Source organism: Amblyraja radiata, chromosome 7, assembly GCF_010909765.2.
Source record: "Amblyraja radiata isolate CabotCenter1 chromosome 7, sAmbRad1.1.pri, whole genome shotgun sequence".
Lineage (NCBI taxonomy): Eukaryota > Metazoa > Chordata > Chondrichthyes > Rajiformes > Rajidae > Amblyraja > Amblyraja radiata.
Window position 1 is genome coordinate 38,939,398 of NC_045962.1, and position 25,598 is coordinate 38,964,995.

The following is a 25,598-nucleotide window of genomic DNA, read 5'->3' on the forward strand; positions in this document are numbered from 1 at the left end:
GCTATCCTGGGATTAACACCCAGAGTTGTACAGCTCACCTTCTTCCTTCCATTCTAGATTAGCTTTGCGTGTTCCACTATACCGCCTGGGACAGGAGGTGGAAACGTTCCGTCGCCAGGCGGTCTCCGACACACTGCTCACTGTAAATCGGATGGAACAGTCTCGAACCGAGTATCGGGGAGCACTGCTCTGGATGAAGGATGTCTCTCAGGAATTAGACCCTGACACCTACAAACAGTTGGAAAAATTCAGGAAGGTATGTGTGTTGCATAGGTATTCTCCCCATGGTGAAACTGGCTCCAGTTTTCTTGATTTATACTATTGAGTACAGTAAGACCTTGTTATAGCAGACCATAGGAGGCTGAGTGGACGATTGTCCACTGTAACTGAGTAAGGTATTATCATTATATGTAGTTGAAACAAAGAACTGCAGATAATAAGAAGACTAAGAATAAGTTTATTGGCCAAGTATTCACATACAAGGAATTTGCCTTGGTGCTCCGACAGCAAGTGACAACATGACATACAGTGACAGTTGGGAATGACACATAAAACATTAAACATGAATAATAAAACACTAGACTAAGTCACACGGGAGGCCTGGTCCCCCAACGCAACCCATTCCCCAACGCAATATTCCACCACTCACCCGTTCCCCCAACGCAACCCATTCCGCCATTGCATTATTCCACCACTCACCCATAGCCCTTAACTGCACAGGCGTGGCTGACGGGTTCCCTTTGTGACGCCCCTAATCCTCCCTCATCCCCTCACCCCCTCAATCCGCCTCTTGCCCTCTCCCCCCCCCCCCCACGCACTCACTCCATCCCCCCTCAACCCCCCCCCCCCATCCACTTAGCGGCTCTCTGATGGTGCAGCCATTCCCGTCTATTGGGTTCCCATTGTGACGTAGAACATGCAGGTATTACTGCGCAGGCGCAGCTGACTGGTGTGGGGGAGTAATACCTTTCTGTACCTCCTGCCACTGCAGTATCATCAAACTGAGGTGTCTGCATAGTTCACTGCTAAAAATTTTGACTTTGAGCCCACTGATATAATCCCCTCTGTTACCGGCTGAAATATTGCTGTAAAGTTAGAAGTGCTGTCTTTCAGATCAGACTGTATCTGCATATTCAGTTTGACATTTTTAAGGATGAGTTAAACAGCATCGAAAGGGGGTGTGGGGGAGAAGCGGGGTGTGAGGGAGGGGTGTGTGGGGGAGGGTGGGATGTGGGGGTGAGGGGGAGGAGGGGTGTGGGGGGAGGGTTGTGTGGGGGTAGGAGTGTGTGGGGGTGGTGTGTGTGGGGGTGGTGTGTGTGGGGGTGGGTCTGGGAGGGGGGTGGGTGGGGGCACTCTGCTCACCCCCTCATGCTGCTCTCTCCCCGCACGCTGCTCTCTCTCCCCGCACGCTGCTCTCTCCCCGCACGCTGCTCTCTCTCCCCGCACGCTGCTCTCTCCCCGCACGCTGCTCTCTCTCCCCGCACGCTGCTCTCTCCCCGCACGCTGCTCTCTCCCCGCACGCTGCTCTCTCTCCCCGCACGCTGCTCTCTCCCCGCACGCTGCTCTCTCTCCCCGCACGCTGCTCTCTCTCCCCGCACGCTGCTCTCTCCCCGCACGCTGCTCTCTCTCCCCGCACGCTGCTCTCTCCCCGCACGCTGCTCTCTCTCCCCGCACGCTGCTCTCTCCCCTCACGCTGCTCTCTCTCCCCGCACGCTGCTCTCTCTCCCCTCACGCTGCTCTCTCTCCCCTCACGCTGCTCTCTCTCCCCTCACGCTGCTTCTCTCCCCGCATGCTGCTCTCTATCCCCGACACAGCTGCTCTCTCCCCGCACGCTGCTCTCTCTCCCCTCACGCTGCTTCTCTCCCCGCACGGCTGCCCTCTCCCCGCACGCTGCTCTCTCCCCGCACGCTGCTCTCTCCCCCCAACACGCGCTCTCTCCTCCCCGCACGCTGCTCTCTGCATCACCGCTGCTCTCTCCCCGCCGCTGCTCTCTCTCCCCGCACGCTGCTCTCTCTCCCCGCACGCTGCTCTCTCTCCCCGCACGCTGCTCTCTCCTCACGCTGCTCTCTCTCCCCGCACGCTGCTCTCTCTCCCCTCACGCTGCTCTCTCCCCTCACGCTGCTCTCTCCCCGCATGCTGCTCACACCCCGCACGCTGCTCACTCCCCGCACTCGCTCAACACACTCTGCTCACTCCGCTCCTTCAGCTTTATTCTCATCGCCGCCGGTGATTGACAGCGGGTGCAGAAAGGGGTGGTTTTTATGATTTATAAACCTTCATAACTTTTGTACTATTCCACCGATTGGAACAAAACTTGTTGCACTTGCAGTGCAGGAGAATGGCGAGTAAGGTGGCGAAAAATTGTAGCGCTAACGAGTACCATTTTTGCGCAAATTTAAAAACAACGCAAACCGGAAGACCTTTATAACTATATAGATACAAGAATAAGATCCGGATCCGCCCCCACTCCTACTCCCAGATCGGGAGAAACAAGAATAAAACTGTTAGAGACATCAGCCAAACATTAGGCTTAAGGGCCTGTCCCACTTGGCTGTCTTTCGCGCGCCATTTACGCGACCTGCTAGCGTGTGGGTAGCGCGGGGATGGGCGTATGGAATGGTGTGGAGGTGTGTGGACTTCGTCCTGCACAAAATCTTTGTGCGCCACCGGCCTGTCGCGTAACTGACGGCCAAAGTGGGACAGACCCAAGACCCTGGCGCGACGCAATGTCTCGCCTCCAACAGCAGCAGAAGCAGGCAAACGATCGCCGAGCTCGGCCTGGAGCTCATGGCCGTTGCGGATCCAGATCCGCCCCCACTCCTACTCCCAGAGCGGGGCCAAGAAAATTGAAGATAGACACAAAATGCAGGAGTAACTCAGCGGGACCGGCAGCATCTCTGGAGGGAAGGAATGGGTGACGTTTCGGGTCAAGACCCTTATTTCAGACTGAAGAAGAGTCTCGATCGAAACATCCCCCATTCCTTCTCTCCAGAGATGCTGCCGGTCCCGCTGAGTTACTCCAGCATTGTGTGTCCATCTTCAAATGACGTCACACACGCCAGACAGCTGTGCGGGCGCATGATGACGCGCGCGTCTCTCGTGGGACCGTCGTGCGACCGTCACTACCAGCCTGTCGCATAAATGACAGCCAAAGTGGGACAGGCCCTTTACCAAAATAAACTGCTTGGAACATCATTAAGAAGAAAGAGAGCACTGGTGAGCTTACTAATCGCAAAGGGACTGGCAGGCCAAGGAAGACCTCCACAGCTGATGACAGAAGAATTCTCTCTATAATAAAGAAAAATCCCCAAACACCTGTCCGACAGATCAGAAACACTCTTCAGGAGTCGGGTGTGGATTTGTCAATGACCACTGTCCGCTGAAGACTTGAACAGAAATACAGAGGCTACACTGCAAGATGCAAACCACTGGTTAGCTGCAAAAATTGGATGCCAGGTTACAGTTTGCCAAGATGTACTTAAAAGAGCAACGACAGTTCTGGAAAAAGTTCTTGTGGACAGATTAGACGAAGATTAACTTATATCAGAGCGGTGGCAAGAGCAAAGTATGGAGGAGAGAAGTAACTGCCCAAGATCCAAAGCATACCACTTCATCTGTGAAACACGGTGGTGGGGGTGTTAAGGCCTGGACATGTATGGCTGCTGTAGGTACTAGCTCACTTATCTTCATTGATGATACAACTGCTGATGGTAGTAGCGTAATGAATTCTGAAGTGTATAGACACATCCTGTCTACTCAAGTTCAAACAAATGCCTCAAAACGCATTGGCCGGCAGTTCATTGTACAGCAAGACAATGATCCCAAACATACTGCTAAAGCAACAAAAATGTTTTTCTAAGCTAAAGAATGGTCAATTCTTGAATGGCCAAGTCAATCACCTGATCTGAACCCAATTGAGCATGCCTTTTATATGCTGAAGAGAAAACTGAAGGGGACTAGCCCCCAAAACAAATATAAGCTAAAGATGGCTGCAATCACCAGAGAAGACACCCAGCAACTGGTGATGTCCATGAATTGCAGACTTCAAGCGGTCATTGCATGCAAAGGATATGCAACAAAATAATAAACATGACTACTTTCATTTACATTACATTGCTGTGTCCCAAACATTATGGTGCCCTGAAATGGGGGACTATGTATAAACACTGCTGAAATTTCTACATGGTGAAACCAAAATGTATAAAAATGGCCTTTATTGAAATCTGGCAATGTGCACTTTAACCACATGCGATTTTTTTTCTATTACAAATCTCAAATTGTGGAGTACAGAGCCAAATAAATAAATGATGGGTCTTTGTCCCAAACATTATGAAGGGCACTGTATTTAAGCAGCTTTGTCACTAGAATACTTCAGAGAGTGTAATAACTTGTAGGATATCTGAAAAATGCAGTACTTTTCCTTTCCAGACAGGATATATTTGAAATTTAAAATATGGCCTCTACCATCCTAGGAATTTCTCCTTCATTGAGAGAGCTGTTTGAGCTTTCTAAAACAAGAATGAAGTACTGTTTATCACTGTTTATCTTTGGGATAAATTGATATTTTATGATGAAGGGAGCATATTACACGATGAATTAATAGCTTTAGCACAATGTGTAAGTGTCTTGAATAAGGTGTGAGTGCAAAAGAGTGTGTGGGTAGCAATAAACTTATTATGCACAATAACACTAAAATAGTAGGATGTGTAAATATGCTGATAGAAAAAAAACCTGAATCCTTCCTCAGTGCAGGCTCCCAGTGCTCAGTGCATTGACTTCCGGCAGTGACTTCTGCTGCAGCAAGCATTACCTGCTAAGAATAGCTCTACTGCTTCTTGGCACAGTTGGGCACACTATTTGCCTGTCAACTTGCATCAGAGTGAAGACCTGCTCTACTTAGGAAAAGGATGGGGGTGTTGGTTATTTATTTTATTCATGCTGACTTTGATAGTTTCTGTAATCACACATTCTGTTACAAATTTCACAAGTATTAATATATTCTTGGGGTTAAAGAAAACAATCTTGTTTAAGTGATTCCATAAATCTGGAGGAATGTATCCTTGCCAGATTGCCATGGTGCGATTACAACTGTGTATATGATCATCATCAGATGCCAGTTGACTTTTGCAGGAGATTCGACCCCAGACTTGGGGATGAAGTGAAAGTTGTATAAATAGGGTCTATCCAAGAGTTCTTTTTAGGAGCAAGCAATTAGGATTTTGTCCTGTGACCGGAGCATACCCATTTATATTTCCATAAAGGCTTTTGGCCATTGCAGAAAATATTCAACAAGAAGAACCATTCACCATTAACTCAGTAAAAAAAGACACAAAGTGCTGGAATAACTTAGCAGGCCAGGGAGCATCTCTGGAGAACACGGATAGGTGACATTTCGGGTCGGGACCCTTCTTCACACATTAAAGTGTCTTCATGAGAGAGTTAGACAAAATGTGACTCAGCCATGCAAGGAGTTGGATAGGTGGCAAGGTCAGCCAAGAAAATGCCTTGGAGGAGGGAAGAATGAAAGAAAGAGAGAGAGAAGGTGTGTGTGTGTGTGTGTGTGGGGGGGGGGGTGGTTGGGAGGTTAGGGGGGGGGTGGTGGTTGGGAGGTTAGGGGGGGGGGTTGGGAGGTTAGGGAGGAAATTTAAGTTGAGAACTTCAAATGCTAAAGATGATCACCAAGGAGAGACAAGTAAATTGGAATTCAAAGTAGAGAAATACAGGATCTTGGAGGTTGTAATGACCCTGTTACAATCTGTACAGGTATTTCCATATTTGGCCATCAGTATCAACTTTCCCATCCCTCTTTCCCATCCTGTTCTCACCTGAACCTCTGGGGGGGGGGCTTCTTTTCCAATTGTATTACATTATTAGTTCACATTTCAGATGCATGGCAATGATGTCTGGATTTTCATTGCATCATTTCTTTCAAATCCTCAAATGTATCAAGCATATATTTACATCGAATGTGCAGCCATTTGATTCAAACTATCCAATACTGATGTTTAATCCCCACGCAATGTTCCTGTATACTTTTCAGCACATCTTATCCATATACTCTTCCACTTACTTCATCCCTGTATCTTATCCTATGTCCCCAAAATCCAGCTTTTCTATTTGTCTCAGCCTTATGTTATAGCATGCTCCACTTTCTTATCACTTTCTGGGGAAATGAATTCTTCCTGAACTTCCTGCTGAATTTATTATGGACCATTTTCCATATACATTGTCCATTTCTTTGACTTCTGTTTCAAATGGAACCTTATCTATGTACACTAATTCAGACTGTTAAACCACCTAAAGAATAGCCAAGCCATCTCTGTATTCAATTACAGACAGGATATAGATTACTGGAGACAATGCAAGAAGGATTTATAGGTTGATACCTGACCTAGATGGGTGAGGCCACCTGATGGAGGTCTCAAATGTGATGAAAAGAGTCCATGTAGTTCGCTGTAGTCCCAATGTGATGAAAAGAGGGGATGTCGTGGCAATCCTGACATTAACCATCCTGACAGTGAATGGGCACTGAGCTGTTTCAGAAGACATTAACAGTTAACAAAGGTAGACAAAAATGCTGGAGAAGGAGAGTACTTTGTTTAAATTAGTGTTTGAATACAACACTATTTTTTGAAGTTTTATGTTATTGTGTTTAAAGATAATTTATTGGGCCTTTGAAGTCATTTTATTTCTCTATCCAGATCTTGTGTTCCACTTGAGAATTAATAAATCCAAATCTGATCCAGGCACTAGAGTCGTCTTTTGATGGTGGACCATAGCTCTGCCAGAAATTGGGTCTCTGCAGTTAACCCTCAGTGTATTTGTAAATTACTACTCGCAACGGCTCAACATGAGCCCTGTTAGTAATTGTGGGTGTCAGGCGACAAGATGATATGTAATGCATTTTCTGGTTAAATGTCCCGCTGTTGCCACTAACCAGGCTTACTTATGACTGCTCTGGTGAGGGCACTACACAATCTAAAAGGCCACTCCTTCAGGAGAAGAGGGGAATGTTACTGGAAATGAAATACACCTCACAATTGTGATTTTATGAATGCTGGCTGCATATTACTCCTTTTAAGTGAATGATTAATAATGCTCTGTTGATGTGTTTCAACACCAGGTTCAGGCCCAAGTGCGGAATACAAAGATGCAGTTTGACAAACTAAAGAATGATGTGTGTCAGAAAGTGGACTTGCTCGGAGCGAGTCGTTGCAACCTGCTCTCCCAGTCACTTGCTGCTTACCAGGTAAGGAGGTTTCAGAGATGGATGCAGACCACTCGGCCCCATGTCCACACTGTCAGTGGCACCCATCCATATCAGTCCCATCTTCCAGCACTTGGTCAATATCCTTCAATGCCTAGGCAATTCATATGCTCATCTAAACATCTCCTAAATGCTGACAGTGACTCTGGTTTCCTCACTCTCTGGCATTGTGGTCCAGGTACTCACCACTCTCTGGGTGAAACAGGTCCTCATTAGGTCCCATCTAAATCTCTTACCTCTTACCCTAATCTATGTCCTTTAGCTTTATTCATTTCTGATAGGAGGAAATGATTTCTGCAATCTACTTTATCTTTACATTTACATCCCGCATTTAAGGATAACTCATAAATCTCAGCCAGGGCACTTGAAATTTCCTTCCCTACCTTCCCACAGAGTCCTTAATACTGGGAGGAAATTAGTACATCGGTCACAGTAGCCATGCCGTGGGACAGAGTATACATTAAGAAATAACGGGGGCTTTGTAAGAAAGTACTGCAATAATAATGGGCAATTTTGTTTATCATATAGTTTGAGCAATTCAAATTGCAAAGAGTAGCCCTGAGGATGAATTTACATTGAATATGTAGATGATTTTTCAAAGCAATACACTGGGAAACCAACTGGGGAGAAGGCTATTTTAGATCTGGTATTGTGTAATGAGACAGGGTTAAATAGTGATCTAATTGTAACGAATCCCCAGGAAAGAGTGATTGTAACATTGCTGAAAAGAGTACTGTATTCTAAAATGTAAATAAAACTAATTATTATGATATGAGAACAGCACTGGTTAAGGAGGACTGGGCAAGCTGGATTTGTCTAACCTCTGCCATTGGGAACGTGCTGGAATTTAGAAGATCATTTATGACCACAGGACGGTCAAACAGAGTAAACATGGTTATATGAAATGGAAATCATGTTTCATAAATTTGCTAATGTTTTTTTAGGTTGGAACAAGCTTGATAGCTAAAGGTGAGATGGTAGATGTAGTATAGTTGGATTTCCAAAAAGCATTTATTAAAGGGGCTGTCCCACTTGGGCGACCTAATCTGCGAGTTGAGAAGAGTGTCTTCGACCTTCAAACTCGCAGCATGGTCGACACATGGTCCTAGGAGGTCCTATGAGGTCACTGGAACTCTCCTTCATGCTCGAGGGAATACTCGTGGCCTCAGCTAGGTCGCTATTTACTTACAGGCTGTCGAGGGCATCCGGTGGCAATCTTCGCTGACCGGGCATTCAACGCGGACGATCGATGCAACTGGCGGCATTCCAGGCGAGTGCCCTCGAGCTTGAAGGTCGAAGACACTCTTCTGGATTCGCGGATTAGGTTGCCCAAGTGGGACGGCCCCTTAAGTTTTCCACACAAGCTAAGAGTGCATGGATTGCGAATACATTAGCATGGATCGGAAAATGGCTAACATAAAATAGAGTTGAGATAAATGAGTTATTTTCAGTTGGTAGTAACTATTTAGTGTGTGCCAGAGGATCAGTGATGGGACCTCAACTATTCATAATTTTTACTCTTCATTGAAGAAGGGACTGAGTGTAATGTCACCAGAAAAAATAAGCACATGGTGCTAGAGTAACTCAACGGGTCAGGCAGCATTTCTGGAGAACAGGAATATATGGCATTTGTGTCTGTGGTGGGGGGGAGAAAGCTGGAAGAGAAGCAGGACAAAGTCTGACAAATAATAGGTGAATGCAGGTGAGCAGGTTTTAAATAGACAAGGGTTGGACAAGGGCCAGAGATGAAAAGATAAAAAGGTGTGAGATAAGGATAGAAGACGTACGAATTGTGGAGCTAGAGGAAGGAACATTGGTGGAAGGGGAGGAGGCGCAGAGAAATGAGTGCGACTCCAGCTAGGGCAGGGGGATTGAGGTATCTAGGTTAGTTATCTAAAATTGGAGAATTCAATGTTCATACCATTAGGTTGTTAGCTACCCAAGCGGAATATGAGGTGATGTTCCTCATTCTATGAATATGAGTGTGCCTTTGCTCTAGCAATGGAGGAATCCCAGGACAGAAAGGTACGTTTTGGATTGGGAAGGGGAGTTAAAATGGTTGGCAACAGGGATTTTCAGCATGCTGTGACGGACCGAGCACAAGTGTTTAACGCAACAGTCGATGAGTCTACACTTGGTCTCGCCGATATAAAGGAGGGCACATCGAGAACACCGATGCAGTAGATCGTAAGATCATACGACATAGGAGCAAAACTAGGCCATTCTGCCCATTGAGTCTGCTCCGATGCAATTAGAGGGGTGCACGTGAACCTCTATCTCACTTGGAAGGACCTCTGGGTTCCCTGGATGGATGTGAGGGAGGAGGTATAGGGACAGGTATTACATCTGTGGCTGCAGGGGAAACTACTTGGGGAGGGGGTGGTTTGTGTGGGAAGGGATTAGTCAATCAAGCGAGCTATCTTGGTGGAAGGTGAAAAGGTGGAGATGGGAAGATGTGACTGGTAGTGAGATCACTTTGTAGGAGGCTGATATGTTGGAGAATGATGTGTTGGATGTAGAGGCTGGTGGAGTAAAAGTAAGGACCAGGGGAACTATGTGACAATAAATGAACCTTTGAACTCTATCCTTGTTCCGTCTGGAGGGAGGGGGAGCAAGAACAGAACTATGGGACACAGAGGCGATGGCCAGCACAATCAGTCTGAAGAAGGGGTTTCAATCTAAAACATTACCCATCCATATTCTCCAAAGATGCTGCCTAACCAGCACTTACTCCAGCACTTTGTGCATTTTTTGTAAACTAGCATCTGTAATTTCTTGTTTCTCCATTGTACTGTATCAGATTTGCTAATGATACCAAAAAAGATGGGTTAACTAGTTTCGAGAAGGACACAAAGACCCAGAGAAGCCGTGAGGGGGAAGATGGGGTATATTAGGGGGAGAATGTTAGGTTATCCATATTACAAGGAGGAATGAAAAACAAAAGCATCATTTAACTGGAGTGAGATTATCAAATGTTCCATATGAAGGAATTTGGGAGTCCCAGTGAATGAAACACTGAAATCCAACAAACAGGTGCAGCAGATAATTAGACAGGCTAATGACATGTTGGCCTGGAGCATGGTGTATAAAAGTAGGGAATTTTTAAAGCAACTTTTCAAATCGATCATTGATGAGACTGCATCTGGAGTATTGCATAAATTTCAGAGTCGATATTTAAGGAAGGACATACATATAATAGACGAAAAACAGGGAGCGTCACTCAGTTAATTCATGGGAAGAGGGAGTTGAGATAGGAAGAGCAGTTGAACAGGTTGAACCTCTACTCATTGACTTTTAGGAGAAAGGTTTAGGATTTGTTTTTCATTGTACAGGATACTGTACAAGTCTTTGTACAGGATACTGAGTTGGATGATCAGCCATGATCATATTGAATGGCGGTGCAGGCTCGAAGGGCCGAATGGCCTACTCCTGCATCTATTTTCTATGTTTCTATTGCCACGTGTGCCGAGATACAGTAAAAAGCTTTGTTTTGCATGCTACTCAAACAAATTAGGTATACCAGACATAAATACAATCAGTTCAAACTCAAGTACAATAAACAGAGCAAAGATGTATATATAGAGTGCAGAATATAGTTCTCATCATTGTAACGCATTGTAGCGCATCAGTACCTTAGAAAAAAATCAACATTTCTCAGTGGGGTAGAGGTGAATCAAACAGTGCCCTAGATTTTGGTAGGACCGTTCAGAAGCCTGATAATGGTGCGAAAGAAGCTACTTTTGAGTGGCGTTGTATCGTTTCCAGCTTCTGAACCTTGTACCAGACAGTAGAAGGGTGAAGAAGGAATGACCGGTGCAGGACAAGTCTTTGATTATGTTATAGACAATAATGCAGGAGTAGGCCATTCGGCCCTTCGAGCCAGCACCGCCATTCAATGTGATCATGGCCGATCATCCACAATCAGTCTCCCGTTCCTGCCTTCTCCCCATGTCCCCTGATCCCGCTATCTTTAAGAGCCCTATCAAGCTCTCTCTTGAAAGTATCCAGAGAACCGGCCTCCACTGCCCTCTGAGGCAGAGAATTCAACAGACTCACAACTCTGTGTGAAAAAGTGTTTCCTCATCTCCGTTCTAAATGCGTTACCCCTTATTCTTAAACGGTGGCCCCTGGTTCTGGACTCCCCCAACACCGGGAACATGTTTCCTACCTCCAGCATGTCCAACCCCTTAATAATCTTATATGTTGCAATAAGATCCCCTCTCATTCTTCTAAATTCCAGAGTATACAAGCCCAGCCGCTCCATTCTATCAGCATATGACAGTCCCGCCATCCCGGGAATTAACCTTGTGAATCTACGCTGCACTCCCTCAAAAGCAAGAATGTCCTTCCTCAAATTAGGGGACCGAAACTGCACACAATACTCCAGGTGTGGTCTCACTAGGGCCCTATACAACTGCAGAAGGACCTCTTTGCTCCTATGTTGGCTGCATTTAGGAGGCAGCATGAAGTGTGGTGCAACCACAGTATGCTTTCTATGGTGCATCTTTGGAAGTTTGTAAGAGTCATTGGAGACATGGCAAATTTCCTCAGGAAGTAGAGGTGTTGGTGTGCCAATGGGAGAGATGATCTTATTGAAACAAATTTCTGAGGGGAATTGACAGGATCCAAGCCAAGAGGATATTTTTCCTGGTTAGTATATGTAGAACTAGGAAGCATAGATTCAGAATAAGGGGTTGTCCATTTAAATTGAGATGAGGATTTTTTTTATTTTACGTTTTCTACCTCAGAAAGCTATGGAGGGAGAGTCATTGATTATATTCAGGGTGGAGATTGACGCACATTTTAAGTCGACAAAGAAGTCGACAGAATGTGGAGAGAGTGGGCATCTGTTGTTGAGGCCATTATTAGATCGGCTGTAATTTTATTGAGTGGCAGAACAGGCTTTTGGCCAATTGCTTTACGACAGCTCATATTTCCAAGCTCTGACACAAGGGAAATCCACTGAGGATATGACAAACGAGGGTGTAGGTTTAAGGTGAGAGGAAAGAGCTTTAAATGAGATTTGAGGGGAATGTTTTTACACAATAATGGTTAATATCTGGAACTTGCTGCCAGATGAAGTAATGGAATCAGACACAATCACTATCAATAAGAAACATTTGAACAGGGACTTGAACAGGATATGGGCCTAATGCGGGCAATTAATATAAATGGACAAAAACGTTGCCATAGACATTGGGTGCTGGAGGGCCCATTTCTGCACCGTACAACTCTATGACTCTGACTGCCTCTCATTGATGTCTAATAGTATTACCACCATGGAATTTTCCAATTATCAACTTGAAATTTAATTGAATCAGATCATTAAATATTTTGGCTGCAAGAACAGACTATCAGCAGGGAATTACTGCAACCTAATCAAGAGCTCTTTGCAGCATCTTCTAAGTGTGACCTCAATCACCTCGAGCAGCAGGCGGGAAAGTTACTGCATCCAAATTCCTTTCCAAGTTTCCAAAGTGCTGGGGTAACTCAGTGGATCAGGCAACATTGGGCCTTTCTTCAGATAAATATCAGAATGTGCAACTTGGCACAAATATTCTTTCAAAAAGCCAGCACAGAAACGACATGCCAAAATGTCTCTCCCATAACTCGAGTTTCACCAAACAGTGTAAGAGTGCCAAGATTATGGCCCGAAAGGAGTTTTACTGACAAATATCCTTTTTCAAATTAGGTTCAGCTTCTCAGACTAAACTTTGAACTTGTTTTCTGTGAGTTTGTCCAGACCACTGGATCAGTAATCCAGAATGCAACCATAATGCCAACATCCCCATTATCCTTTTATCTTACGTAGAACCATGTACTCTTCGTCAGCCTGCATCCAATGTGCCCATTATCTGCATGAGTAGAGACACGATAACTAATGTGGTCTTATTGAGAATTGCTAATTAGTAAAATATTTTTTGCTGTCTATTGCATTTGTTTCTGTTCTAATCTTTAAAAGTATTCTTCTCTGCCTTGGCATAACTTCTTGCTTTAGTAGACGAGCATTCACTCTTGTAAATGGCATTGTTAATACATCTTACTCAGAGGTAATTCACTCTCATTTCTCTTCCCTGCTGCTCCCACTCTGCCACCATTATTTTCTGTTCAGAAACATATTATCTTTGCGCAATGTGAATGGTAATTTGTCCAGTTTGACGCTGTCATTCCCCACACTGCCAACATGCAGCTTTTCTCCTTATTTTTATTTAGAGTCCTTGGCTCTTTTCCTATGCATCTAATAGTGATGTTTCTTGTTTTTATTGATTTAGAGTACACTACTTCACTTCTGGGAGAGAACCGCCTGCATGATGTCACAGATTCATGATTGCTTCAAGGGCTATCAGCCTTACAAATTTTCCGCACTTAAGGTAAGATGGAAAAAAGACTTTCAGCCTAACAAAACTAATTTGTCACCAAACCCAGCCATTTTACTTCTTAACAGAATGCCCCCCCCCCCCCCCCCCCCGAGTTTCTCTCCAAACCATTAAATAGCAAAAATAATATCCTTGTTATATTTCATCAAGTTAATAGCCTCATTCTCACTGTGGCTTATGACATACAGGGTTGATGGCTGGAAGAGTTTGTGTACTCATGACTGGAATCCCACCTAGCCCATAGGTGGTAGTTTCAAATTTCGTGTCATAATGATCCAGAACCCTTTGATTTTTAAAATGAAGAACAAATTTAGCATGAATGTGAAATGAGACACTGTGGATAAATAATGGCATGGGAAGAAATTGAGGTCAAAAGTGGCCAGGAGACAAATAAAATAAATTGGGAAAGTGAAGTGTAACTGTAAAATTTAAGCTATCAAGGAACATCAAACAAATGATTGAATTATTTCTGCAAAAACACAAAAGGGAAAACTCAGGATGGGAACGGGGCCACTAAGATGATTAGGATAAAATCACAGGATGTATATTATTACTTTGCTTTGCTGTTGAGAATGGGTCAACTGGATAAAACATCAAAGAAAAGATTATAAATTAAATAAACCCATTTAAAATGAAGAGAGGAAAAATACTAAAATAGATGACAAAAAAAGCCCTGGCTTGGATGGCTTGCATCCATGCTTTTTAAAGGAATGTACAGTTCACATTAAGGAGGCATTTATACATATTTAATAATTTGATAGCAATACAAATCAGTTAAAATCACATTCAACATGTGAATTATATGGTCACAATAATATTAATTAAAATAAAACACATCACTTTGTTCCCCTTATCAATTTAGTGAAGATTAGCAATCTCATTCAAATGATGGTCGGCACCAACATCTTGCATGAAGCCAAGGGCATGATGCATGAATCTGCAGGTACTAGTGTTCACCAGTGCTTGTTGCTTTGTGCTGTATTATGTTTAGGAATGATTTGCTTTGGGTCCACTTGTAGTTTGTAGCCAATAACCTATTCATACATGTTGTGTTGATTATTTCTTATAACCATGCAGAGTTTACAGGACCCTTTTGAGCATCTGACCAAAGAGGATCTTATCAAGAGTAAGGAGAAAGAGAAGGAATGCATATCTAATGAAGTAGGCAAGTAAGTAAAGATTCCCGTCATCGCAAACCAGAGAAATTTGCTGAAAGTATCCGTACCTCACTGCTTCTACAAAGCCTATGTTTATCAATAAATCATATTGTGCAAAGTATAGTGCATTGATGTTCAGAGGGATTGGGGTCCAAGTCCATAACTCCCTGAAAGTGGAAACACAAATAAACAGAGTGGTAAAGAAGACATCCGGTATGCTTGCTTTCATAGGTCCGTGCATTGAGTATATGTCAGGATATCTTGATGCAGATTTATTTACACTTTAGTTAGATAGAGCTCTAGGGGCTAGTGGAGTCAAGGGATATGGGGAGAAGGCAGGCACGGGTTATTGATAGGGGACGATCAGCCATGATCACAATGAATGGCGGTGCTGGCTCGAAGGGCCGAATGGCCTCCTCCTGCACCTATTTTCAATGTTTCTATGGTTAGGCCACAATTGGAGTATTGTTTGCACTTCTGGTCACCCCTTTACAGGAAGGATGTGGAGGCATTGAAAAGGGTGCAGAGGTTTAACAGAATGATGCCTGGATAAGATGTGTTAGCTACAGGGAGAGGTTGGACAAAGGGATTGCTTCCTCTGATGCAGTGTAGGTTGCGGGGAGACCTGATAGTAGTATATAAATTCATGAGAGGCATAGAAAGTCAGAACCTTTCTCCCAGAATGGAAAAATCAAATACTAGAGGTAAGAGTCGCAATGTTTAAAGGCAAGTTTTTTTTTACAAAGAGGTTGGTGAATGTCTGGAATCTGCTGCCGGGTGAGATGGTTGAAGCAGATACATTAGTGGCATTTCAAAAACCTTTGGATAGGCATGTGGATATGTAGGGGCTAGTGGGATATGGGTTATATGCACATAGATAAGTGATGACCTTGTCATCACTTCGGCACAGATATTTGGGCTGAAGCGCCTATTCTTATGGTGTACCGTTCTGTGTTCTATGTTAGATTGAGTTTGGTAATTGTTCTGTTTCAATATTCTTTGCTGGAAGAAAACAACTTTCAGACAGAGTCATAAAGTCATCCAGCTTGTAAACATGCCCTTCATTCTTCCTGCCTTCCTCAAGTATCTCCCTGAGATCAGCAGAGACCCAAGAACAGAGAACAAGCCCATGAATCAACATGTGGTAGCATTTCCATGATTTGTACACTAGAAAGCCAATTTACATCTGTAATCCACATTGCACATCCACAAAAAGTGTTTGAAGTGACTGATTTAGAAATACTTAATTGATTCAGAGGTACAATGGGATGCCCGTTGGTCATTAAAGGTCTAAGGGTCACAATCTCTCAAATTCCTGGTTAAGACCTGACATGATGTAGTCTTGGATAAATAGACCCAGAGATTCCAAGATACATCATATGTGCTTCATTAGTTGATGTTAACAAAGATTGTACTTCTCTCCTTGCCCATGCTAGAAGAATAAAACCTTATCTCGGTTCTAGCTTGTAATCTTTAGTGAGTGTGTAGAGAATGAGTGCTTGCAAGTAGGTGAGGGATGGTGTTTGTGAGTATTTATGTGAGGGTGTTTTAGTGTGGGTGGTTGTGTATGAGTGAATGATGTGAGTGTGTGGTGAGTGTGTGTGCATGTCTGAGAGATACTGTCTGGTTGACCACAGCAGAGGTTTGTTAATTTCCTCTGGTTGAGCTGGTGTGCACTCAATACTATTCGGACTCCCTAAAGGCACTTTAAAGACAGACTTTGTAATGCATGAACTGGTGGTTTTCTACGGCCTCCTGTGCAAGGCACATGGGCTAACCTACACAGTGAGTATTCTTTTTTTGTACCTATTCAGACTGCTATAAAATTGTATCATGCTGTTCTCCAAGCTGCCCTTATCAGTGGTGGATAATCTTCCATCAGTTCTGCTTTAATAAAGCTCATTTCATGTGGAGACTGAATGGATATTACATTTCTCTAGCTGGTGTAGGCAAGATGTTCTCTGCTGCAATCCGCTGGTCACTTTGCTGTGTGCATTTGCCTGTTGTTATTTACTTCCTGGGAGTTAAAATTACCCCTAGATGTTCTCATGGAAAGGACCATCTGATCAAACAGCAAGGTATAGTCAAATCCTGTGGAACAGCAGCTGACCTAGGTGGGCGCTGAACACCAGGGACCCAATAAACCATGGGATTATTGATTTATTTCACAATTAGAGGATGAACAATTTCCAAAATGTATGTACAGTTCACAAGATGTTTCAGGCTGGCTTCAGTCACAACTGAGTGTTATTCAAAGGACATAATTCATGATATCCCGTGCTGGGAAAATTTCCGACCCTGAGTTCCAGGTGTCATTTTACTAATTTTGCATATTTTCAAAATAGAGACAAAAAAGATTGATCTATTTCCTTATATACTCTGGGAGTTATAATAAATCTACCCTAGTGTGGCATTCTCTTGTGAGAATGTGTGAAAAGAAAAGGAGAACCCTCTGCTGCAGATGAAAATGCAGGGAATGGATCCAGGTTAAATTATGAATACTACTTTCAGGTAATATTTAAATGAAGCCCAGATTAAAGAAAAGCTCTATGCTGTTCTTTCTGTGCTGAAAGAGAAGCATCTTTGCCTTTATGTTTATGTTGGTTGTGGAAGGTCAAGACAGCCATTGTTTCTGCAAGTTGTATGAAAAGGTCATGAAAACACTTGTACAGGTTCTTGTCACAGATCAGTGAATGAAGCAACCCCAATGAATTATTGTTTTGATTGGCATTTGTTTACTGAATATGGTGCAGGTCAGACTTTTTTTGTAGATACGTAGAGTATTGTATTCTGTAGAAGGACCGCTCAGTACCCAGGAGCTTCTGATTATGGATAAAAGGTGACTACTTGTGCTTATTTGTAACTGGTAGATTGTAAGCCGTAGCAAGGAGAATTAGGGGTAAGGATAGGAGAAAGTTAAGAAGCAGGAGAGCCAAGAGGTGAAGAGAAAAGGGGAACGGGTTACATAGATGAAAGGGAAATGTGGGAGAAGAAAAAGAAGCAAGTGCAAAAGGTGAAAATGAGTGAGAAACAACAAGCATTATGAAGGAGTGGAGTTAGGGGTGTTCAGGAGTTTGATAATAGGTGGAGGAATAGGATTTCCAGTAGAGAATGACCTTCAGTGAAGAACAAATCCACAATGGAGAAGTGATGGAGGGAGATCTAGGTCAACTGAAAGGGACCTTGTAATACTGGAGGCTTCTTGCTTCCTTTTATTATGTCTCCTTACATTACTACTTCCAGAGTGAGAGAGAGGGAGTGTGAGAGATCATTTCTGGGATTATCTGAGATTGGGCGCCATAATACTGTTTTAGGGTCTTTGGCAGTCAAGCCAACTTGAGAAAACAAAAGATTTGCAAGTAAAGGGACTAGAAATTAGGGAGCAAATCAGGCACAATGTGAATTAGGTGGATTGGAAGGAGGAACATACACAGGAATAAGTGCAAATGATATTGAAGGGGTATGGAAAGACGTTAAGTTGTGCGTGTACTTGGAGGCTGAGAGACTGATCTGGTGTTGGAATTTAGAAATTACCATTATGGGTTGACGGGAAGTATAACATGTGATTATCAAGTTGGCAATGATTTCTAAGTGTTAGAAAGAGGAGGATTTGAAAGGTGCAGTGAGGGAAATAATTTGAGTTCTAGAAGGCATAGTTCAAGACTACATTGCACTTTTGGAGTTCCTGATTATTTTCTTTGTGTGAAATTCAATACATTTTTATGACTTAAGTAATTCTGAACTCTGAACATGCTTAGTAGGATACATAGATTGCAAATGGGAATTATATTTTGTTGCATGTTTCATTTATTTTCAGATTAGTGCTGTTGGATGAAGATGAAGAACCAGAAGCTTCTGAAGGTGAGAAACTCAAAAGGTCTTACAACCAGTCTAGGCAGTAGGTGAGGAGTGCATTGAATCCAATTTCATTTCAAGCAAGGTTTATCCTATCTTTGATTGAAGACTACTCCTTATCCACACCAACCTCCAAAGAAAGGCTTGGATTTTTGATTGTGATTAATATATTTATGGGAGTTTATCATCTTTACAGTTAAAATGACAACAACACAGGGATTTCTGTGCTTGCATATTGTAACTAAGTTCCACAGTTGCCATAGATGTTTCAGTCACAAGAATTTGATAAAATAGGAACAGGAGGATGCCAATTGGGACTGGGATGGGGAGGCTTGAGTTGTAAGGGGAGGATGCATAGGCTGAGGGGTGACCTACTGGAGGGATGTGAAATCATGAACTATTTCTGCACTGTCTCTATTGCAAGCATATCTTTCCTAAAATATGGAAACCAAAATTGAATGCATTATTCCAGGTGAAATCTCATTATCCCCTGTAAAGTTAAGTCTAAACTTCTCTACTCATATACTGTACTCTGTATCGCCAGAAATAAAGGCCAACATTTTGATGGCCTGCCACATTACTTGCAGTACATGCTAACCCTTTGTGTTTCATGCACTAGGATCCTCAAATCACATTTGAATAATCATTTACTCTTTCATTCTTCCTTCCAAAGTGGTTAGCCTCACATTTTCCCACATTATACACCATACAGTGCATTCAGAAAGTATTCAGACCCCTTCACTTCAATCTATACACAATAGCCCATAATAAAAAAGTGAAAACAGGTGTTTAGAAATTTTTGCAAAGTAATTAAAAATAAATAACTGAAATATCACATTTACATAAGTATTCAGACCCTTTACTGAGTACTTTGTTGAGGCACCTTTGGCAGTGATTACATCCTCAAGTCTTCTTGGGTATGAAGCTATAAGCTTGACACACCTGTATTTGGGTAATTTCTCCCATTCTTCTCTGCAAATTCAATGCTAGCATTTATATCAAGAGGACTGGAATAGAAAAACAGAGATGTATTGCTATAAGACGCTGGTCAGGCCGCATTAGGAGTACGGTGAGCAAATTTAGGCCCCATATCTAAGGAAGGTTGTGCTAGCTCTGTCCAGTCCAGAGGAGGTTTACAAGAATGATTCCGGGAATGAGTGGGTTAGCATATGATGAGCATTTGACAGCACTGGGCCTCTACTCGCTGGAGTTTAGACGGTTGAGTGGGGACTTCATTGAAATTTACAGAATAATGAAAGGCACAGATAGTGTGGATGTGGAAAGGATGTTTCCACTGGTGGGAGAGTCTAGGACCAGAGGTCATAGCCTCAGAATTAAAGGGTGCTCTTTTAGAATGGAAGTGAGGAGGATCTTGTCAGAGGGTGGTTAATCTGTGGAACTCATTGCCACAGGGCTATGGAGGCCAGGTCAGTGGATATTTTTAAGGCAGAGATAGACCAATTCTTGATTAGAACGGGTATCAAGGGTAATGGGGAGAAGGCAGGAAAATGGGATTAGGAGGCAGAGATCAACTGTGAATGGCGGAGTGGACCCGATGGGCCGAATGGCCTAATTCTGTTCCTATAACTTGTGAACTTGGACGACCTAATTGTAATTATGTATAGTCTTGTCTTTGACTGGATAACAAGCAAACAAAAAAATTTCACTTTACCTCGGTACACGTGACAATCTATACTATTACTAAAGCTCTTCGTCTTGTTTGTGGCTGTGTGTGTGTGTATGTGTGTGTGCCAATTTCTACTATTTTCTTCCAAACGCTAGGCCACAGCCTTCTCATTTTCACACATTCTACTCACATTTTCCCGTTGAGGCGATAAACATCTTCCCGTCGCATTCCCACCTATATTTCCGCACTTTTCAATAGTTTAAAGTTTTTTAAAAAAGCTAGAAACTCACCCGTTTTGGAAAAAAAATCCCGAGTGACGTCACAATGGACTCGCAAGGCAATGAGACACTCTGGGAGGGAGGGGCACTCCAGCGCACACGCTTAGTAGTCGCTGCCGACGCCCGACACCTGGTGGCGAGGGTGGAGCCGCGGGCCCTGGCTGGAGCCGAGCCTGGTGCTCGAGCTGGAATGACAGCCGAGCCCAGGGCTAAAAAAAAAGCAACCTTTGGAACCAAGGACAAGCCTGGGTTCAGGGCCGAGCCGAGTACGAGAACCAGGCCGAGTTCCAGGCTCTGGCGCTGCTCTACGACCTGGGTAGGTCCTGGGGAAGGGAATGGAAGTGAGGGGAGGAGGATGAGTAAAATGAGGAGGAGGATGAGGTGGGGAATGGGGTGGTAGAGGGAGATGGGGGAGGGGGGGGGGGTGGAGGAGGGAGATGCTCTCTCCCTATCTACCCTCATTCCCACCCTCTCTACCCCCTCCATCTCTACCTCCCCCTCTACCCTCTCTACCTCCCTCTCTACCCTCTCCCCCTCTCTCTCCCTCTCTACCCTCCCTCTCCCTCTCTACCCTCCCTCTCCCAACTCTACCCCCTCCCTCTCCCTCTAACCCCCTCCCTCTCTGCCCCTCTCCCTCTACCCTCATCCTCCTCCCTCTACTCTCCCTCTCTACTCCCTCCCTCTCTACTCCCTCCCTCTCCCTCTCTACCCCTCTCCCTCCCTCTCCCTCTCTACCCCCCTCCCTGTCGTAGATGGATCCCTCACCTGCGTCTCCTCTGTCCCGTAATTCTGTTCTAGCTCCCCCTTTCCCCAGATGGAACAAGAATAGAGTTCCCCTGATCCTCACTTTTCACACCACTCGTCTTTGCATCCAACACGTCATTCTCCGACACTTCTGTGATTCAATGTGATTCCACCACCAGTCCCAACTTCCCATCCCCACTCATTCTGCTTTCCACAGACAACGTTCCGTCTGCAACATTTTAGTTCACTCATCCCTTCCCATACAAACTATCCCCTCCCTGTGTACTGTACAAGGGAGAATATAATGGTTTTCAATTTTTCATTGATTTTTCAGTTCTAAAATGTATTCCCTGTAACCTTGTTTTATGCTGCCTCATTCTAACAGGAAAGCAGAGTGAAGTACCAGTGAACACTGCAAGCCAGGATCCCACACAGCTACCTGCATTGGAACCTTCCGGCAACAAAATGGATTTCTATGAGTCATGTAAGAACAAATGCATGCTCATGCACTCCACTTGGTGTTGGTGGAATATATTACCCAGAGTTTTGACAAAACAATTGTGGACAATTGAAATACATTTTCACAGGTACATGGTAATCCAAGTAAGGTTTCGAGGGATGTGGGTCAAATGTGGGCAACTGGAACAAACTTAGATGGGGGATCTTGGTTGGCACGGATGAGTTCAGCCAATGGTCCCCTTTCCGTGCTGTGTGACTCAGTTGTAGTTTGTTTGAGTATTGACGGTGCAGTGAAAATAATATTATGGTGAGTAGTGTAATAGCAGGCACATTAGCAGCTTAGAGATTTGGACAAAGTCTTTCACCTTATCTAGAATTTATTTTGATTGTGGCTTTAAGTTTAGGTGAGGGTGTTGACAGACCTGCGATTCAGATGATGGTGGAGTGGGCTGGAGATGGAGAAGAGCAGGAGAGGTTTGATGGTCCAAAGGATGACAGTAAGTAGTTTGCGGATCTGGCCTGGTGTTTTGCTAGGAAGACTGTTGTTCCAAAGGTGTCCAGAGATGGGTATATCCAGCATAATATGGTCTAGGCTCCCCTGCAGTGTGTCAAAATGTATACGGATGACATCAACCCAAGGCAGACATTATGCTGGGGACAGGGGTGCAGATGTGTGTGAATGTGTGTGAGTGATTGGTGGTGGTCGGAGGGGCCGTAGGCGCAGATTGGCAGCCACGCTTCCGTCAGTCTGCCCCAGGGCAGCTGTGGCTACAGAAGTAGCTTACCACCACCGAGTGTGACTGAGGAGTGAATGAATAATGCGATGTAAAGCGCCTTGAGTATTAGAAAGGCGCTATATAAATGCCATCCATTATTATTATTATTAGATGTGGGTATATTTCACTGGTGACATCTGTAGGGGGAGGAGGTGTTCAGTTGCACATAGCCAGGAAACTGGCACTTCCAGCCCTCACACTGTGGCATGAAAATTGGTGACGTTGTAGATAACAAAGAAGGTTGTGAAAGGACAAAAGGTGATTTAGATCGGCTGGAGAGTTGGTGGATTGGATAGAATTTAAAGTAGACAAGTGAGAAGTACTGCACTCTGGGAAGTCAACTGATGGTAGTTCATACAAATATGTCATAGACGTTAGGAGTGTTGGTGCTCCCTGAAAGCTGTGACACATGTGGATAGGATACTACAGAAAGTATTTGCAACCTTGCTTTCAAGGGTCTAGGTATTTGAGTATAATAATAATAATAATACATTTTATTTATGGACGCCTTTCAATAGTCTCAAGGACACCTTACAAAAATTTAGCAGGTAGAGGAAAAACATGTAAGGCGAATGAAATAAATAGTAGAGACATGACTAGTACACAAATTAAAGACAGAATTCAATTCAAAACACAATATGAGGCAATTCAAGCACAGATGAAAAGGGAGGGGGACGTGGGGCTAAGGATAGGCAGAGGTGAAGAGATGGGTCTTGAGGCGGGACTGGAAGATGGTGAGGGACACGGAATTGCGGATCAGTTGGGGGAGGGAGTTCCAGAGCCTGGGAGCTGCCCTGGAGAAGGCTCTGTCCCCAAAACTGCGGAGGTTGGACTTGTGGATGGAGAGGAGACCAGCTGATGTGGATCTGAAGGACCGTGAGGGTTGGTAGGGGGAGAGGAGGTCAGTGAGATATGGGGGGGCCAGATGGTGGAGGGCTTTGTAGGTGAGGATCAGGATTTTGTAGGTGATCCGGTGGGAGATGGGAAGCCAGTGAAGTTGTTTGAGGACTGGAGTGATGTGATGCCAGGATTTGGTGTGGGTGATGAGTCGGGCGGCTGCGTTCTGGACCAGTTGGAGTCGGTTGATGTAGGTGGAGCTGATGCCAAGGAGAAGTGAGTTGCAATAGTCCAGTCGGGAGGGGATGAAGGCATGGATGAGTCTTTCAGCAGCGGGAGGTGTGAGAGAGAGTATGAGTTGGGATGATTCAGCCATTCATAATAATGATTTGACTGCACTTTGAATATTGTGTACAGTTCTGGTCAGCGCAGTACCGAAAGGATGTGGTAGAAATAGAGAGAGTGAAGAAGAGATTCACCAGGATATTGCCTGTAATAGTGGGCTGCAGGAGACTGAGCTTGTCGAGGTTTGTAAAATTATGAGGGCATTGATGAGATGGTTATAGCTTTTCTCTCAGGACAGAGAAGTCTAGAGCTAGAGAGCACAGATTTAAAGTGGGAAGGGATAATGCATCTGCCATTTCTCCGCCCACTTCTGCAGCTGATCTATATCCTGCTGTATCTTCTGACTGCATTCTTCTGTCCACCAACTTTCCTCAACAACTCCCATTTTGGTGGTTTCAGCAAACTCACCAACCCATCTACATTTATCTCCAGGTAATTTATATACATCACAAACAGCTCACAGATCCCTGCGGGACTCCACTGGTCACAGACCTCTAGCACAGACCATCTATCTTCCACCATAACCCTCTATCTTCTATGAATAAGCCAGTTCTGAATCCATACAACCAAGTCATTGTGAATCCTGTACATCTTAATCTTTGGTTCAGCCTATCATGAAGGACCTTATCAAAAGCCTTATTAAAATCCCTGTCTACAACATCCACCACCCAATCATCAATCTCCTTAATTAATCCCTTTTGTCATCTCAAAAAACTCAAATCAGGTTAGTGAGATACAACCTGCTGTGTACAGAGCCGTGCTGGCTATCCATAATTAACCCATTTTCTTCCAAATGGGAGTAAATCCTATCTGGAAGAATTCTCACACCATTGACGTGAAACTCACTGGCCTATAGTTCCCTGGATTCTCTCTAATTCAAACAAAGAAACTACATTTGGCACTCTCCAGTCCTCTGGGACCTCGCCTGTGGCTAGAGAAAAAACAAAGATCCTCGTCAAGACCCCTGCAATTTCCTCTCTTGCCTCCTTCAGTAACCTGGTATAGGTTCCATCAGGCCCTGGGGACATCCACTTTACTGTTCTTCAAGAGCCTCAGCACAACCTCTTCTCAATCTCAAACTGCCCTGGCATATTTGTATTCTCCACACAATGGTCCAAGTTCTTCTTGGTGAATACACATGCAAAATACTTGTTTGGTATCTCAACTACCTCTGCCGACCCCAAGCATAAATTCCCTCCTTTATCTTTGAATGGTTCTACGTTCTCCCTCGTCACCCTCTTATTTTTATCATATATATATAAAAGGCCTTGGGTTTTTCTTAATCCTAGTAACCAATGATATTTCTTGGCCCCTTCTAATCGACTGCTTGAGTTCATTCCTACTCGCTTTATATTCCTCATAAGCCTTGTCTGATGTCACCTTAAACCTGACATATGCTTCCTTTTTCTTTGTGACCAAGTTTACAACATTCTTAGTCATGCACTATCCCTTATCTTGCTACCCATATTCCTCCTCCTTACTGGATCATGACAATTCTGCTCTTTGATCAGCTGGCCTTTAAATGCTCCCACATGTCATCTGTGGACTTGTCCCATACCAACTGCTAACAATCTACGCTCCTTACCTCCTGCCTAGTGACATTGTAATCTGCCTTGCCCCAATTACGTTCCTTCCCCCCCAACATCCAGACCTGTCCTTATTTAAAATAATCTTAAAAATAATGGAGCCGTGATCACTCTCACCAAATACTACTTCCACCGCAACACCAAGCATGTCGCTGGTGTCTTCCACTGTGAAGACGGATGCAAAAAACTTATTCCGTTCGTACGCCATTTCTTTGTTTCCCATTACTACTACCCCAGCATCATTATCCAGCAGTCCAATGCTCACTCTTGCCTCAATTTTACTCTTTATA

At 44.1% G+C, this 25,598-nt stretch overlaps 1 protein-coding gene across 5 annotated transcripts in view; it reads left to right on the forward strand.

Moving 5' to 3' along the window:
• Nucleotides 1-25,598, forward strand: part of LOC116975316 (islet cell autoantigen 1-like protein) — a 66,904-nt gene that overhangs the window by 27,556 nt on the left and 13,750 nt on the right. For all 5 annotated transcript variants that reach the window (XM_033024269.1, XM_033024271.1, XM_033024272.1 and 2 more), the window contains 6 exons: nucleotides 58-256; nucleotides 7,124-7,249; nucleotides 13,540-13,638; nucleotides 14,722-14,813; nucleotides 18,619-18,662; nucleotides 21,691-21,789. In XM_033024269.1, coding sequence (XP_032880160.1) covers nucleotides 58-256; nucleotides 7,124-7,249; nucleotides 13,540-13,638; nucleotides 14,722-14,813; nucleotides 18,619-18,662; nucleotides 21,691-21,789 — 659 coding nt within the window. The remainder of the gene's footprint in view (nucleotides 1-57; nucleotides 257-7,123; nucleotides 7,250-13,539; nucleotides 13,639-14,721; nucleotides 14,814-18,618; nucleotides 18,663-21,690; nucleotides 21,790-25,598) is intronic.